Source organism: Martes martes (genome assembly GCF_963455335.1).
Source record: "Martes martes genome assembly, chromosome: 13".
Taxonomy (NCBI): Eukaryota; Metazoa; Chordata; class Mammalia; order Carnivora; family Mustelidae; genus Martes; species Martes martes.
In genome coordinates, this window is record NC_137901.1 from 77,774,056 (window position 1) to 77,787,120 (window position 13,065).

A 13,065-nucleotide genomic window follows, 5' to 3' on the forward strand; every position below is an offset into this window, starting at 1 on the left:
GCAATCTGTTCTGGACACGGATATTAATCTTAGAGATTTTTGAAGGTTACACATAGAATTTGAAAAATCTGCTCTGACAGTTGACTCATTGCGCCTTTTATCAACATAGGTTTTCATCCTAAAAGTTTCAAGGGACAGAATTCTTTTTCTCCCATTAGTTCAATGTGTTTGGAGATTTGCTTTTGGGGACATCCTGGGGGAAATGAAAGCCGCATTTGGCCACCAGAGGGAGCAGCTGGTGGCCACGACTTCCATAGAAACTGAATTTTCAGGACATTTTGAAAAGGTACATGCTGGTGGTTGAGTTCAAAGAGATGTCTTTGATGATTCATACCACAGTTGGCATACATGTGGAGTTTTAGATTTAATGACTGCTGAAAGTTCCACTGGGGCAGAAAACTTCTGCGCTTCTGATTTTCTTTCTCATTGGAAGATGGATTTATTAAATTGGCTTTTGTGAGTTTTGGGAGACCAGGATGTCTGGAGTCTAGGAAAAAGCATTTCCTGCTTCTCAGCAGACTCCTAGGGTTCGGTTTGCGATTTGTCGATTCCTCCCAGAGTTGGCATTTATTCCCCCCACGTTTTCTCTCCAGAGCTAATTTCTGCACAGCTATTCATTTTTTAATTTCTGAACATTGTGCTTCTGCTTAGCCACCCCCTGTAGAGTGTTTGCATTTGGTTCACGATAAAAACACCTAAGAGTCTCATGCGATTGCTCGATTCATGTACCATTACTAGGATTGCTGATGCGCCTTGACCCTTCTTCAGGAAGGAAAACGGAAGTTTGAGTAACGCAGAAGGTGTTGGCGTTTTGGGGTTTCTGATGGAGTAAGAGTATGTCTTTCTTCCCACAAAACTCCATTCAGAAGACATACTTTAGGGCAGACCTCGAAAGTTGTCCACGGTTCCCCATCTTGATCCCACTCAGCACTGACTGACAGTCCATCCCATGCCAAGATGCGGCGCTGTCTCTCAGCTCTCCTTGGAAACAGACCCAGTCATTTTCTCTCAGACTTTTCCTGAAGCAGGGATTTGGTCAGCTGTTGGATTTAAAGGATTTCCGTGAAGGAGGCAGCATTATAACAGTGACTCAACAGACGAGGTAGAATTCCTTTTGCTGCTTGTAGCAAGCTGGGCACCCCAAGAGCTCAGATGGCTGATAGAGATGTTGTCTGGTTCTGGCCTTCCTCCCCGTGGGCACCGACAGCTCAGGAAAGAGAAATGTTGAGGGGAAGGAACAACACTCTGTCCTTGCTCTTGACAAAACACAAAAATCACTTACCCCTCTTGCCGACAGAAGTTCCAGACAGAAAAAGGAGCTTGAGGGTAAAAGATGCCCAAGATTTTCTCTCAGCTCTTTGCTTCCTCTAGAGCTTAGGGTTTGTTCCTGTGAGCAAGCCAGCAGTACTTTAAGGCACCCATAAAAGGCTTACACGTTTTTTGTTCTTGTTTTTAGTGAGAAGAAAAACAGTGAGCTTTTAGGTCAAAGAAACTGTTTTTGCAGATAATACTCATGTTTTTGTCTCTATATGAATGCCATTGTAAAATATAACTTTTTAAAAAAGATTTTATTTATTTGATAGAGCATGAGCAGGGGGTGGGGCAGAGGGAGCAGCAGACTTCCCCACTGAGCAGGGAACCTGATGTAGGGCTCGATCCCAGGACCCTGGGATCATGACCTGAGCTGAAGGCAGACGCTTAATGGACTGAGCCACCCAGGCGCCCCATAAAATATGATTTTTAATGCTTTTTTTTTTTTTTAATGGAGGAGGGGGTCCAGGGAGGCACAGTGCCCAGAGCCACAAAAGTCATAATCCGACCCTGGCCAAAGGGGCCAGAAAGTAAAGGATGCAAATAAAGGAGTGTCATTTCACATAACCTGGCTCATGTTCCACTCTCTCAGTTCAGATAACTGTAAGCAGGTTGTGAAGACCTTTGGTTCTGGAACCCAGCATTAGCCACTTTGTGTGCACTCCACAGACAGCCTGGTGCCCCACAACTTCTGGGATTGACCTTCAATAATAGTATGCTTATGGGTGGGCACAGTGAAATGAGACCGTGCTTCACTCAGGGCTCATTATTTTCATCTCCCAATTATACAGAGAGGTGTGCTTGCATGAAAACTATCCAGTTTTCTTTAAGAACATTACCTCCGCTTTAGTGTGCTCCTGAGGGGATTGCCTGCTACAGTTGGATGAAAGGTTTGCTTTAGATCCTATTATTTAAAAAATCCATTATTATTTTTACCGGTTAAAAACATGTCCTTGCTTAATTGGTATCTCTTCAATGATTTCCTGGGAGAACAGATCTTAGAGATTTTCACTGTATATTGTGAATATCAAAGATGGTCTTGACTCAATTCTTTTATTCTTTTCATTTTAAGTCCTTCCCCCTACACTGAGTCACCTTGGATTGGATACATGTTCATTCATAATCCCCATATGCATATGCTTTTGATTTTGCTAACAGAGTATTTTTATACTTTGCCCCAAAGTTTTCAGAATCATTTCTCTTGGTAAATCCAATTTTGAAAAACCGATTCAAATGTTCTGTTTTGATTTTAGAAATTCATTTTGGAAAAGGTCAGGCTGTTTGGATCACTTTAAAGGTTTGCTCGAAGGAACAAGATAATTCTTTCTCTGGAGTTTTGCTCACAAGTTATTTTGACCAGAGCCAGCATTTCTGACTCTTCCAAATTTCAGGGTGACTTGCATTCAAGAGCAATGTTAAGTCCATCATTCAGTTTTGGTCCCAGAGAAATTAATGGTGAGAAACCGACATGATGAGTTTCACCTTCCAAGATTCTTTCCACCCAGATTTCCAATTACCCCCTTGCGCCATCTGAAAGGTTAATTTTAAAACTAGTACCATGTCTAATTGTGTTAGGAGCACATGACTTCTAAAGGACAAATCTATATAAATGATTACCCTTGGAAGAAAGCTACATGTAAGCAATTTATCCTGGTTGTTTAAAGAACATCCCTTTCAGCTCTCCTGGGTTGCAAACGCCTTCAGGTTCTGTGCTGCTTGTGTGGTATTTTTGCTCAAAGGCTCTTATTAGATACAGGTACACATGTTCCAAATGGTGTCACTAATGATACATGATCTACATTAAAATAGTTTAAAGATTTTTATTGATTTATTTGAGAGAGCAGGAGAGTACGTGAGGGGAGGGGTAGAGGGTGAGGGAGAGAAAGAGAGAGAATCCCAAGCAGACTCTATGCTGAGTGTGGAGCCCGACGTGGGACTCGATCTCACGACCCTGAGATGATAACCTGAGCTGAAACCAAGAGTCGGACACTCAACCGACTGAACCAACCAGGTGGCCCACCTACATTAAGTTAGTTTAAAGACTTAATATACTTCATCTCCCTCCTTGCCCTCCCTACACCTCTCCCTTCTGCCCGTTTTGATCCATATCTTCTCTAGGACCGTGCACTGCCAATCTGTCTTCAACGTGCGTCTTCCCTCCCATGATCCATGGTCTTCTGTCTTCACTGCTTGCCCTTTTTTTTTTTTTTTTTTAAGGAGTTCTAAAGTTTGCCTTTCTTCCCTTGCCTGCTCTTTAGGAGTACCAGGCTCAAGTGGAAGAAATGAGGTTGATGATGAATCAGTTGGAAGAGGACCTTGTTTCGGCAAGGAGACGGAGTGATCTCTATGAATCGGAGTTGAGAGAGTCTCGGCTCGCTGCTGAAGAGTTCAAGCGGAAAGCGACAGAATGTCAGCATAAACTAATGAAGGTAGCCAAGCCACCTATCAGAAGGCTGTTTTTGGGGTAGAACTCCTGGCTGATCTTAGTAAGAATCAAGGGAATACTAGCTTAATGAGTGTATGTTTGGGGAATAAGGGAGTACTCTGCAAAGTTCCTGGTCTTTTTTTTTTTTTTTTTTTTTTTATAGAAGGTAATGTAGTTATCATCATCATCATCATCATTTGGCTGTAGAGATCAAGAAAATATGTTTTATCTCTTAAATTACAGGCTAAGGATCAAGGGAAGCCTGAAGTGGGGGATTATTCCAAACTGGAGAAGGTATTTTCCATTACTGGTCTTGCTATATTTGGTAGACAATCTGTAAACTTTTTTTTTTTTTAAGATTTTATTTATTTGAGAGAGAGAGCTCACACATGTGGGAATGGGGGTTGGCTGGGGCAGAGGAGCAGAAGGAGAGGGACAGGCAGACTCGGGCTGAGTGTGGAGACCAGTGCAGGGCTCCATCTCAGAACCGATCACGAGCCGAAATCAAGAGTAGGATACTCAACTGACTGAGCCACACAGAGGCCTGATAATCTTTTAAATGTTACTCTTTACTGCCAGACATTGGTTCACAATACTCTTGCAATGGATAGAGAACTCTCTAGCAGGTTTATTTTGACTGTCAATCTCTGGGCAACCACCTTTAGCTTCAACTGTTGTTCTAACAGGGATAAAAGATACCTCATTTTTTATCATGTCTGATCACAGTAACATACAAACCGAGACACCTAATAAAACATAGGTGAAAATTTCTGTAATCTTAAGGCACTGGGCAACTTTGATTCTCTTGCCATTTGTGTATTGTTGGCTCTAGGAAAGTAGCATGGAGGTTTTCATGGGGACATTCAAAGACTTCTCTGATAGGTCTCTATTCTTTCTCTCCATTAGTGGGGGCTGGAAAACAGAACAGAAAGACCCCACAGAAACCTTCAGACAATAGCACTGCACTAAATGTAGCCAACCATTCATGCCACCTTACCTTTTGCTTTATTTCCCGGAATTTTAATTATAGATCAATGCTGAGCAACAGCTCAAAATTCAGGAGCTCCAAGAGAAGCTGGAAAAGGTAAGCCCTTGGGAACTTACCCCTCATTTCCAAATACTTTTCTGTGCCTTGTCCTGGAGCCCAAAAGATGAAAAAGACAGAATTAGTCAGCCAGCACCGAGGAAAATGAAGGGGGAGTGAGCTATTACCTGAAAATATCAGAGTTCTGAATATAGTTTTTCCTTTTGACACATGTCAGCAGTGTTTATTTTTAAAAACCCAAGCTGCGTGAGACTCTCAAGTAAAAGTTCTAATTATGCTATGACAGAACCCAAGAGGCCAAGAGGCCAGCTTCTCTCCCTTCAGGGGGCCAGGCTCCCTGTTTTGCACATTTGTAAGAGAAGCAGGTGTTGTTCATGGCCCAGACGGCTTTCAGTGAGAAACTGTGGGCAGCCTTCCTGCCCACCCGAAGACTGGGAGAGCCGGGGAGTCATCTCCAGGTGGGGGAGGGGGTGGGTTTGGTTTAAGGCATCCTGTATAGTTGGGGCTAATGACCCTCCTCTTGGCTGAACGCTGGAAATGCTAATACATGGCCCAGCTGGATGTGGTTCTGAGACATGCCTGTCCCAGCAAAGACGGCCCCGTGTTTCCTAGCCTGGTTTAATAGAGCCTCTTCTTACTCTTTTTTGTTGTTGTTGTTATTGTTTTAAAGTTGTGGTGAAAAACATACAACATTAAATTCACTATCCTAACCATTTTTTTTAAAAAAAGATTTATTTATTTGAGAGAGAAAGAGCACGTGCATCTGTGCTGCACGTGCAAGTTGGGGGAGGGGCAGAGGGAGAGAATCTTTAAGCAGACTCCTGCTGAGCATGGATCCTGACTCAGGGTTCGATCTCACGACCCATGAGGTTATGATCTGAGCTGAAACCAAGAGTCGGATGCTTAACCGACTGAGCCACAGAGGCGCCCTGGCCTTTTTAACCATTTTAGGTATAGAGTTTGGTCATGTTAAGCGTATTCACGTTGCTGCGCAGTGGATCTCTAGAACCTTTTCATCTGGCAAAGCTGAAACCCTTGACCTGCTGATTCTCCTTCCTCCCTCCCCTTAGCCCTTGGTCAACCACCGTTCTGCGTTCTCTTTCTGTGATTTGGACTGCTCTAGAGCCTTCAGAGGAGTAGCGTCATAGAGCATTAGGTCTTCCATGACTGGCTCATTTCGTTTCGCATCATGTCCTAGAGGTTCATCCACGTTGTAATGTGCGGCAGGGTTTCCTTCTCTTTAGAGACTGTATGATATTCCATTGTGTGGATAGACCACATTTTGATCGTCATCCGTTCATCCGCCTCCTTCTCACCTGTCCTGGAGATGGCCGATGAAAGCCTTCATGGCCCTCTTTCAGCTAGATGTTTGTATGGGGATTCCCGTTTCTATCTAGAACTGTGTTCTCCATCAGGAGTATGATGCAAGCCACAAGTGTCAGCTACTGGTGTAATTTTAAATCTTCTAGTAGCCACCTTAAACAGGCAGAAAGAAACAGGTGAATTTATTTGAATAATACAGTTTATTTAATCTGATAGAGCCAAAATACCATTGCAGCATGTATCCGATATTAAAATATTTACACTGTTTCAGTTTTTAAAGGAATCAAACATAAGTTACATTAAAAATGAATTTTCCAGTCACATTGCAAGTGTTCCCTGGGGCCAGTGGCTCCCATGTTGGACAGTGCTAGTCTCAAAGATGAAATTTTCTTGAAGTTCGACTTTTTAAAATTATAATTCAAAGCCAGTAAGTGTGAGACTGTTGGTTTCCACTCTCAGATCTTTGCTATGATGCTGTAAGAGCGGCAGTGTCATTAGGATCCAAACGAAAATTAACTTCAAAAGGTGTAGCTTTTTTTTTGTTTTCTTTTTAAGCAAAGATTTGTGAATTACCAGTGAACTCTATGGTTGTTACAGACTTTGATAGGTTGAAGACAAGCTTACAGTTTTTAATCCTGTTTTTAAATAAAAGTAGTACAGATTCCCCATAGGAAAGTTAGCAAATGAGATAATTAAATAAGGAGAAACTTTTAAAAAAAATTTTATTTATTTGACAGACAGAGATCGCAAGTAGGCAGAGAGGCAGGCAGAGAGAGAGGGGGAAGCAGGCTCCCTGCTGAGCAGAGAGCCCAATGTGGGGCTCAATCCCAGGACCCTGGGATCATGACCTGAGCCGAAGGCAAAGGCTTTAACCCACTGAGCCACCCAGGCACCCCTAAATAAGGAGAAACTTAATGCTCTGAGGGTAAATACATTCACACCTGGGTAGGTAAGTCCTGCTAGGCCTTTCTGTTTGCATTTACTATGTTGCATTGAATCGAAGATACTAATGATTATCAGACACACTCTATCTGTGCACCCCAAGAAGGAAAAATTGCTGTCCATTTTAACTGTATGATGCATTCTAAATTCAGTGATGTTTTTATATATATACACACATATATAAATAATATTTATTATATTATTATATTATATTATATATATAATATATATTATATATATTATATTATTACAATATGTATTATATTATATATATATTCTAAATTCAGTGATGTTTATATATCATATATATGATATATATACATATATGATATATGTATATATAAAATATATAAATACATATAATATATAATATATAAAAATATAATATCTATAATATATAATATATAAATATAATATCATATATATGATATATAAACATCACTGAATTTAGAATATAATATATATATGATGCATATAAACATCACAGAATTTAGAATGCATTATATACAATACATATTATATAATATTATATATGTGTGTATATATACACTTATGCATATATATGTGTATATATATGTATATGCATATAAAGTGCATATATATATATATATATATATGCACTTTAGTGGAGAGGAAATGCAGAATAAAGTGAATGTAAATGGGTTTTGAAAATCGATCTGGTACGTATAAACTCAGTATTGCCTGACTTTTCCCATTGAGGAGATCGCCAGCATCTTTTTCTGTGAATGACTTTGGCCGTCTTTCTCCTGTTCCTTTGCCCCGGGTAGGCTGTAAAAGCCAGCACAGAGGCCACCGAGCTGCTGCAGAATATCCGCCAGGCCAAGGAGCGGGCCGAGCGTGAGCTGGAGAAGCTGCAGAACCGGGAGGACTCCTCCGAAGGCATAAAAAAGAAGCTGGTGGAGGCCGAGGTGAGCAGGGGTCCTCAGCCCGTGCTGGACTGAGTCTGGGTCCCGGCGTGGCCGCCCGTGAGCAGCCGACCAGCTTTGGGCTGTGCCGAGAAGACGACACTGCGGAACCACTTTCCCTTCTGCCAGTCCCTTTGGAACCTGAGAGGCTTGGCAGCGTTTTCCCCAACGGGGAAGAAAAGACTGGTCACAGCAGCTTCAAGTAGAAAGATGTCCTGATAAGAACACTGCCTTTCTGTTCCGTTTCCTCTGGCCTCACGAACCGGCGGGGGGATTCACGTTTCAGTCCGTGAACTGTAACACTCTCCCTCAGTTTCTCTTTCTCTTCCCTCCGCAGGCCCGTTTTTCCTTGCCTCTTCCCCGCAGACTTAATAACGTTACCTTCCAAGGCTTCAGATGTTACCTGTGTGTCGATGGCCCCCCCAGGGCCCATGTTTTGGGCCTCTTCTCCCCCTCCAATTCTTTGTTGTTGTTGTTGTTGTTGCTGAAATATTTGATATAATTATACAGGAAACACATGAGTGTCTTCTTGTTGTAGAAAACTTGAACAGAACTGAAGAACAGAGAATAAAAAGTAACACTTCCCCCTGACTCCCCTCCACCTCCCCCACCGCTTTGGGGATTGTCACAGAGAACAGATCGTCGTTGATTTAAGCGTCTCCCCTGCCCCCCAACATTGCCGGGCCCTCTGCCTTCCCCTGCCCTGGTGCTGGCGGGTGCATCAAATCTAGAGTGAACTCACTATCTTCCCCCATGAGTGGGGCTCCCTTCTTAATCTCCTCACGCCAGTCAGGACCACTGTCACTCATCTGGTCACCCCAGGCTTGAAACCTTGACATCGTCTTTTCCTCCTTGCTCCCTGCCATTCGGTCCTATAAATTCAGCCACACTGTCTCCCCCATTCACCCCTACTTGCCATTTCTGTGGGCTTCCTCACAGTCCAGGCCTTCCTCCCCTTAGCTGAGCACACTTAGTCATTTTGGGGCCCTCTACTTTCCATCTTCCCTTCCTCCCCGCTGGCTCATTTGACATAAGACTCACTGGCCTCAACCGGAGACTCATCAGCATCCCCTGCCCCATTCCAGAGCTTTCAGAGCTTCCCTGTGTCCTGTGTGCACCTCTGAACTTGGTACGAGAAACTCGGCGCCATTCGACCCACTAGTGCTCCCTTTTACCTTCTCTCCTCTGTCCCATAACTCATCTTATGCTCTAGCTACTGGAGGCGTCTCCTACGGCCTCACCAGCTCCCTACCTCCTCCATATTTGTGCTAATGCATCTGCCTTTGTCTGAAGGGTCTTCCACCCTCCCCTCCTGCCCTCCCCAGTCCAGCCTGGGTATCCCAGCACCCTCCAAAGCTCACATCTATGTGACTTCTCCCTTTGGCTTGTGCGGCGAAAAGGCCTTTCTCCCGTCTGCAACCTCCCACCGCCCTCTGACCCTGATTTTCTGTACGGCCCTTCCCCATCTTAACCTCTATTATGTTTCTTTGTGTTTGTCTTATCTTTCCCAAGGGCAGGAATTCTGTCGGCTCCCTCTCCGTATTTTCCATGATGCCTAGTGTGATACTTTGCAGATAGTAGGTGCTTGGTAAATATTTGAATGAATGAATGCACTCTTGTAACCCAACACAACCAAGTACTTGGATTCTAGAATCTTCTTTTCCTCACCATTGCTTCGGGCGCCCAAGACTTCTCTTCCTGCCTTGCGCGTATGCTTCTCGAGGGTGCTCTCCTTCGGTGCAGGCGCTGTGCCCATAGCGGTTACTCCATTAAAACTCTCTGATTGATTCATGATCTACAGGAACGCCGCCATTCTCTGGAGAACAAGGTAAAGAGGCTAGAGACCATGGAGCGTAGAGAAAACAGACTGAAGGATGACATCCAGACAAAATCCCAACAGATCCAGCAGATGGCTGATAAAATTCTGGTGAGCAGGAACAAAAGCTGAAAAGTTAAAAGACAACAGGTTAGAGGTCACAGAGGGAAGGGGGTGAAAAGAGGAATGGAACGCTGTCACCCAGGGGAGGTATCACCGAGTAGGTGAATGGAGAGAAGCGGCTTCAGTGTCGGCCCCATGCTAGGATAGCACGAGTAACCAAATGCTGGACGTCTCGGCACCGGTAACAGATCCGTAAATATTACTTTTCCGCTCTGTTTGCTACCGCCTGACATTTTAAAATGTGAACGTGCATCCTCTGTCATTTCCAATACATTTTTATAGGAGCATTGATGTACTTCTGTCGGCAGAGTTTTGTATGGCTGTTAACTTTGCGATGGCAATTTGCAAAACGGTGGGGCTTTAGACCTTTAAAACCCAAACCCAGATTTTTGCTTTTGGAGAAGACAGAAATTAGTCACGCAGGGCTGTTTTTCTCACAGTAGTATTTGTCATAGATCTGTGTTCACCCACTCACTCTCTCTGCTACAGTTGGTTATTAGTATTATTTTCCCCCCTTAATTTCCTTAGATGTAGCAGGTCTTTTTTTAGGTTTGTAAAGCCTCATGATTCTGTTTTCGGCTCTGGTGACCAAATTAACTTCATCAAGGAAGCCCGGCTCGGGTGCTGCTTGCGGATGTGGTGAGGTTTTTGTCCTAGGCAGGTGAACTTTTAAAGGACTGTCCTTGGATCTCAGTCCCAAAGCCAGGAATGTGTGCCACGCGTGGGAGTCTTAGCGATGACATGGAATCTTTTCATAGCCCCCTTCTCCCTGCCCCTAGGAGAGACCTTGGAGTGGTCGGTTGTTCCTTTCCACCATAAGGAGGCGAGGTGGTGCGCAGGCCAGTGCATCTCTCTCTGTGTCTCTCTGTACCACTTCTGGGAAGTGGGTCACCTGCAACTATATGAACTCAAGAATGGCCAACTTATAGACCTATCCTTAATACCAAAAAAAAAAAAAAAAAACCCCGCAAAAAATCCCAAACCCTTCAAAACTTTACCTATCTGTGTTTGCATATATTCACGAAGATATGGATGCTCTTGAGTGAACAGGTGAAAGAGAAATTGGTTGAATTGTTTTGCTTTAACACACAGTCTTTGTATATACGTCTGCACACAAAGGCAAATGTGACTGTTAGTCTACCCTTTCTGTTCTCTTGTTCCATCATCGAAGTTTCTCTTGGCGACTGTCAAGTGTGTGAATTTTACCGTGAGTAAAATTAGATCCTACTGAGATCCCACCACCGCTGTCCCTTGCTTGGTGCAAACGAAGTGGTTAAGTCTCTTGTGGTTGCAAAGTGTTTCTCTGTTTAATGGTGATGTGTTCATTCATTCATTCAACAAATATTTAATGAGCTTCTACTATGTGCCAAGCACTGTTCTAGGAGCTGGAAATGTAGCAACGAAGAACCTTGTTTGCATAACAGGACTAAAGAGTTTGATCCGATACATAGAGAAAAGATAACGTTTTACAAAAATGACAACAACAACAAAAAATGCCAAACCACCAAGAAGTCAGATTTAGAATATCTGCTTTTCCAAAAATTCGCTTGCAATTAAAATGTAGGAGTAGAGTGTTCTCCCTTCTTGGATTCTGTGTTGTTAACTTCCATTCACATATAGACCAGAAATTGGGTCTTCAAGTCGTCAGGTCCAGGGATCTGAGTGTTTTTTTTTTTAACCTGTTTTTAGACTCTGCTTTCCATTCCTGTGCTCTCTTAGGAGGACCAAAACTCAGACAAGATGATTATCAAGTGATTTCTAACCTAAAGAAAAAGTAAACAGATTTCTTTGTTTGAAGGGTATCTTGCCACCTGCCTGACTACCTTTTTTTTTTTATCGGAAAGTGCCTTTTGCTCAAGAAACCTGTGCTTAGACTGTGAAGTACCCAGGACGTGGGCAGAAGGGGGTCCTTACTACTGCCATATGATGATGGTGCTTGGAAACAGATCCCAAAATGTCATTTGCTTTAAAATATTTGCTATTCTGATAAGACCTTTTCAAAACAGGTAATTGGCATTCTCATTATGGCAAAGTCTTTTGCTTTAATGAAAGAAGTTATTGCAGGAGATCCTTTAGTGCACATAAAGCTCTTAAAGTATGTTTTTATTAATTAAAATCCTGTTTACATTCAACTTTTCAAGATCACATCTGTTAGATTGCAATAGATCTTGTGCACCTGGTCTTAAAATTGAACACTTTACTGGCCCCCAAAGCAAAGTCAATGCTTGTAGGCTTTAGAATTTCAAAAGCTTAATCAGTAACATTTTATGTGCGTGTGAATCTGAAACTATTTTTTCCCCCCGTTTTACGGACATATCCTGTATAATTTCCTCATTCTTCAAAATTCTCATAATTACTTCCACTTCAAGGAAAAATTTCATAACTGTGAAGAGATGAAAACTTGGGATAATGACTTTTGATATTAGTAATTAACTAATGGGAACCAGATTCATAAGAATTAATGTGGATGCAGAGGTCTGCATTTAGAGAACGTTTCAGTAGATTGAATGCTGCCTTTTATAAGATCAGTTTATAATACATTGGCAAATGAATTGGTATAATTTTCAAATGAATAACGATTTTGTTTAAAAGCAGAAATCTTAGAACAAAGGGAATGTTAAATCTGAACTATTTATATCACTCCAAATTCTCTTCCCGTCTTTAATATATATGCATACATATTTAGGTCATTATTATCAGTGTATTTTATGTTCTACTTTGCTCCCATTAGCACTGTAGCCTATAAACATGATACCATAGGAGCATCTCCAGATACTCACTTTCTCCACATACCAGTCAGTTAAAGCAAAAATCATTCAACCCTCAAAGTGTTTGAATTGTAACATTTCTTTTCTTTCCATAGCTAGGGTGAGCAATCATGTTGCTAATCAGGAAAATACAATTTTTTAAAATCATAATAAAATAACTCGCAATCTAAAGGAAATTGAAATTACTTATTTTCATTTAAGGCTGTTATGACAGTGAAAATGGCCTGAGGCTCAAGGCAGTGGACAGGGGCTTTGTGCTGCACTAAACTTTCAAATGTTGCCTTGTGACTGTCCATTCTCTGTGCACAGATGAAGATCTGCCTTTGTTTGACCTGTCACACTGACAGTGTTCTGATCCCAGCCCCCCAGCTGTGTGTGTATGTGTT

At 42.3% G+C, this 13,065-nt stretch overlaps 1 protein-coding gene across 1 annotated transcript in view; it reads left to right on the top strand.

The window, feature by feature from the left end:
* The window catches only part of CIT (citron rho-interacting serine/threonine kinase), a 162,018-nt gene that overhangs the window by 83,030 nt on the left and 65,923 nt on the right, over positions 1-13,065 (top strand). Inside the window, exons 14-18 of the mRNA XM_080820904.1 lie at positions 3,570-3,740; positions 3,980-4,030; positions 4,767-4,820; positions 7,835-7,975; positions 9,774-9,899. Coding sequence (XP_080677030.1) covers positions 3,570-3,740; positions 3,980-4,030; positions 4,767-4,820; positions 7,835-7,975; positions 9,774-9,899 — 543 coding nt within the window. The remainder of the gene's footprint in view (positions 1-3,569; positions 3,741-3,979; positions 4,031-4,766; positions 4,821-7,834; positions 7,976-9,773; positions 9,900-13,065) is intronic.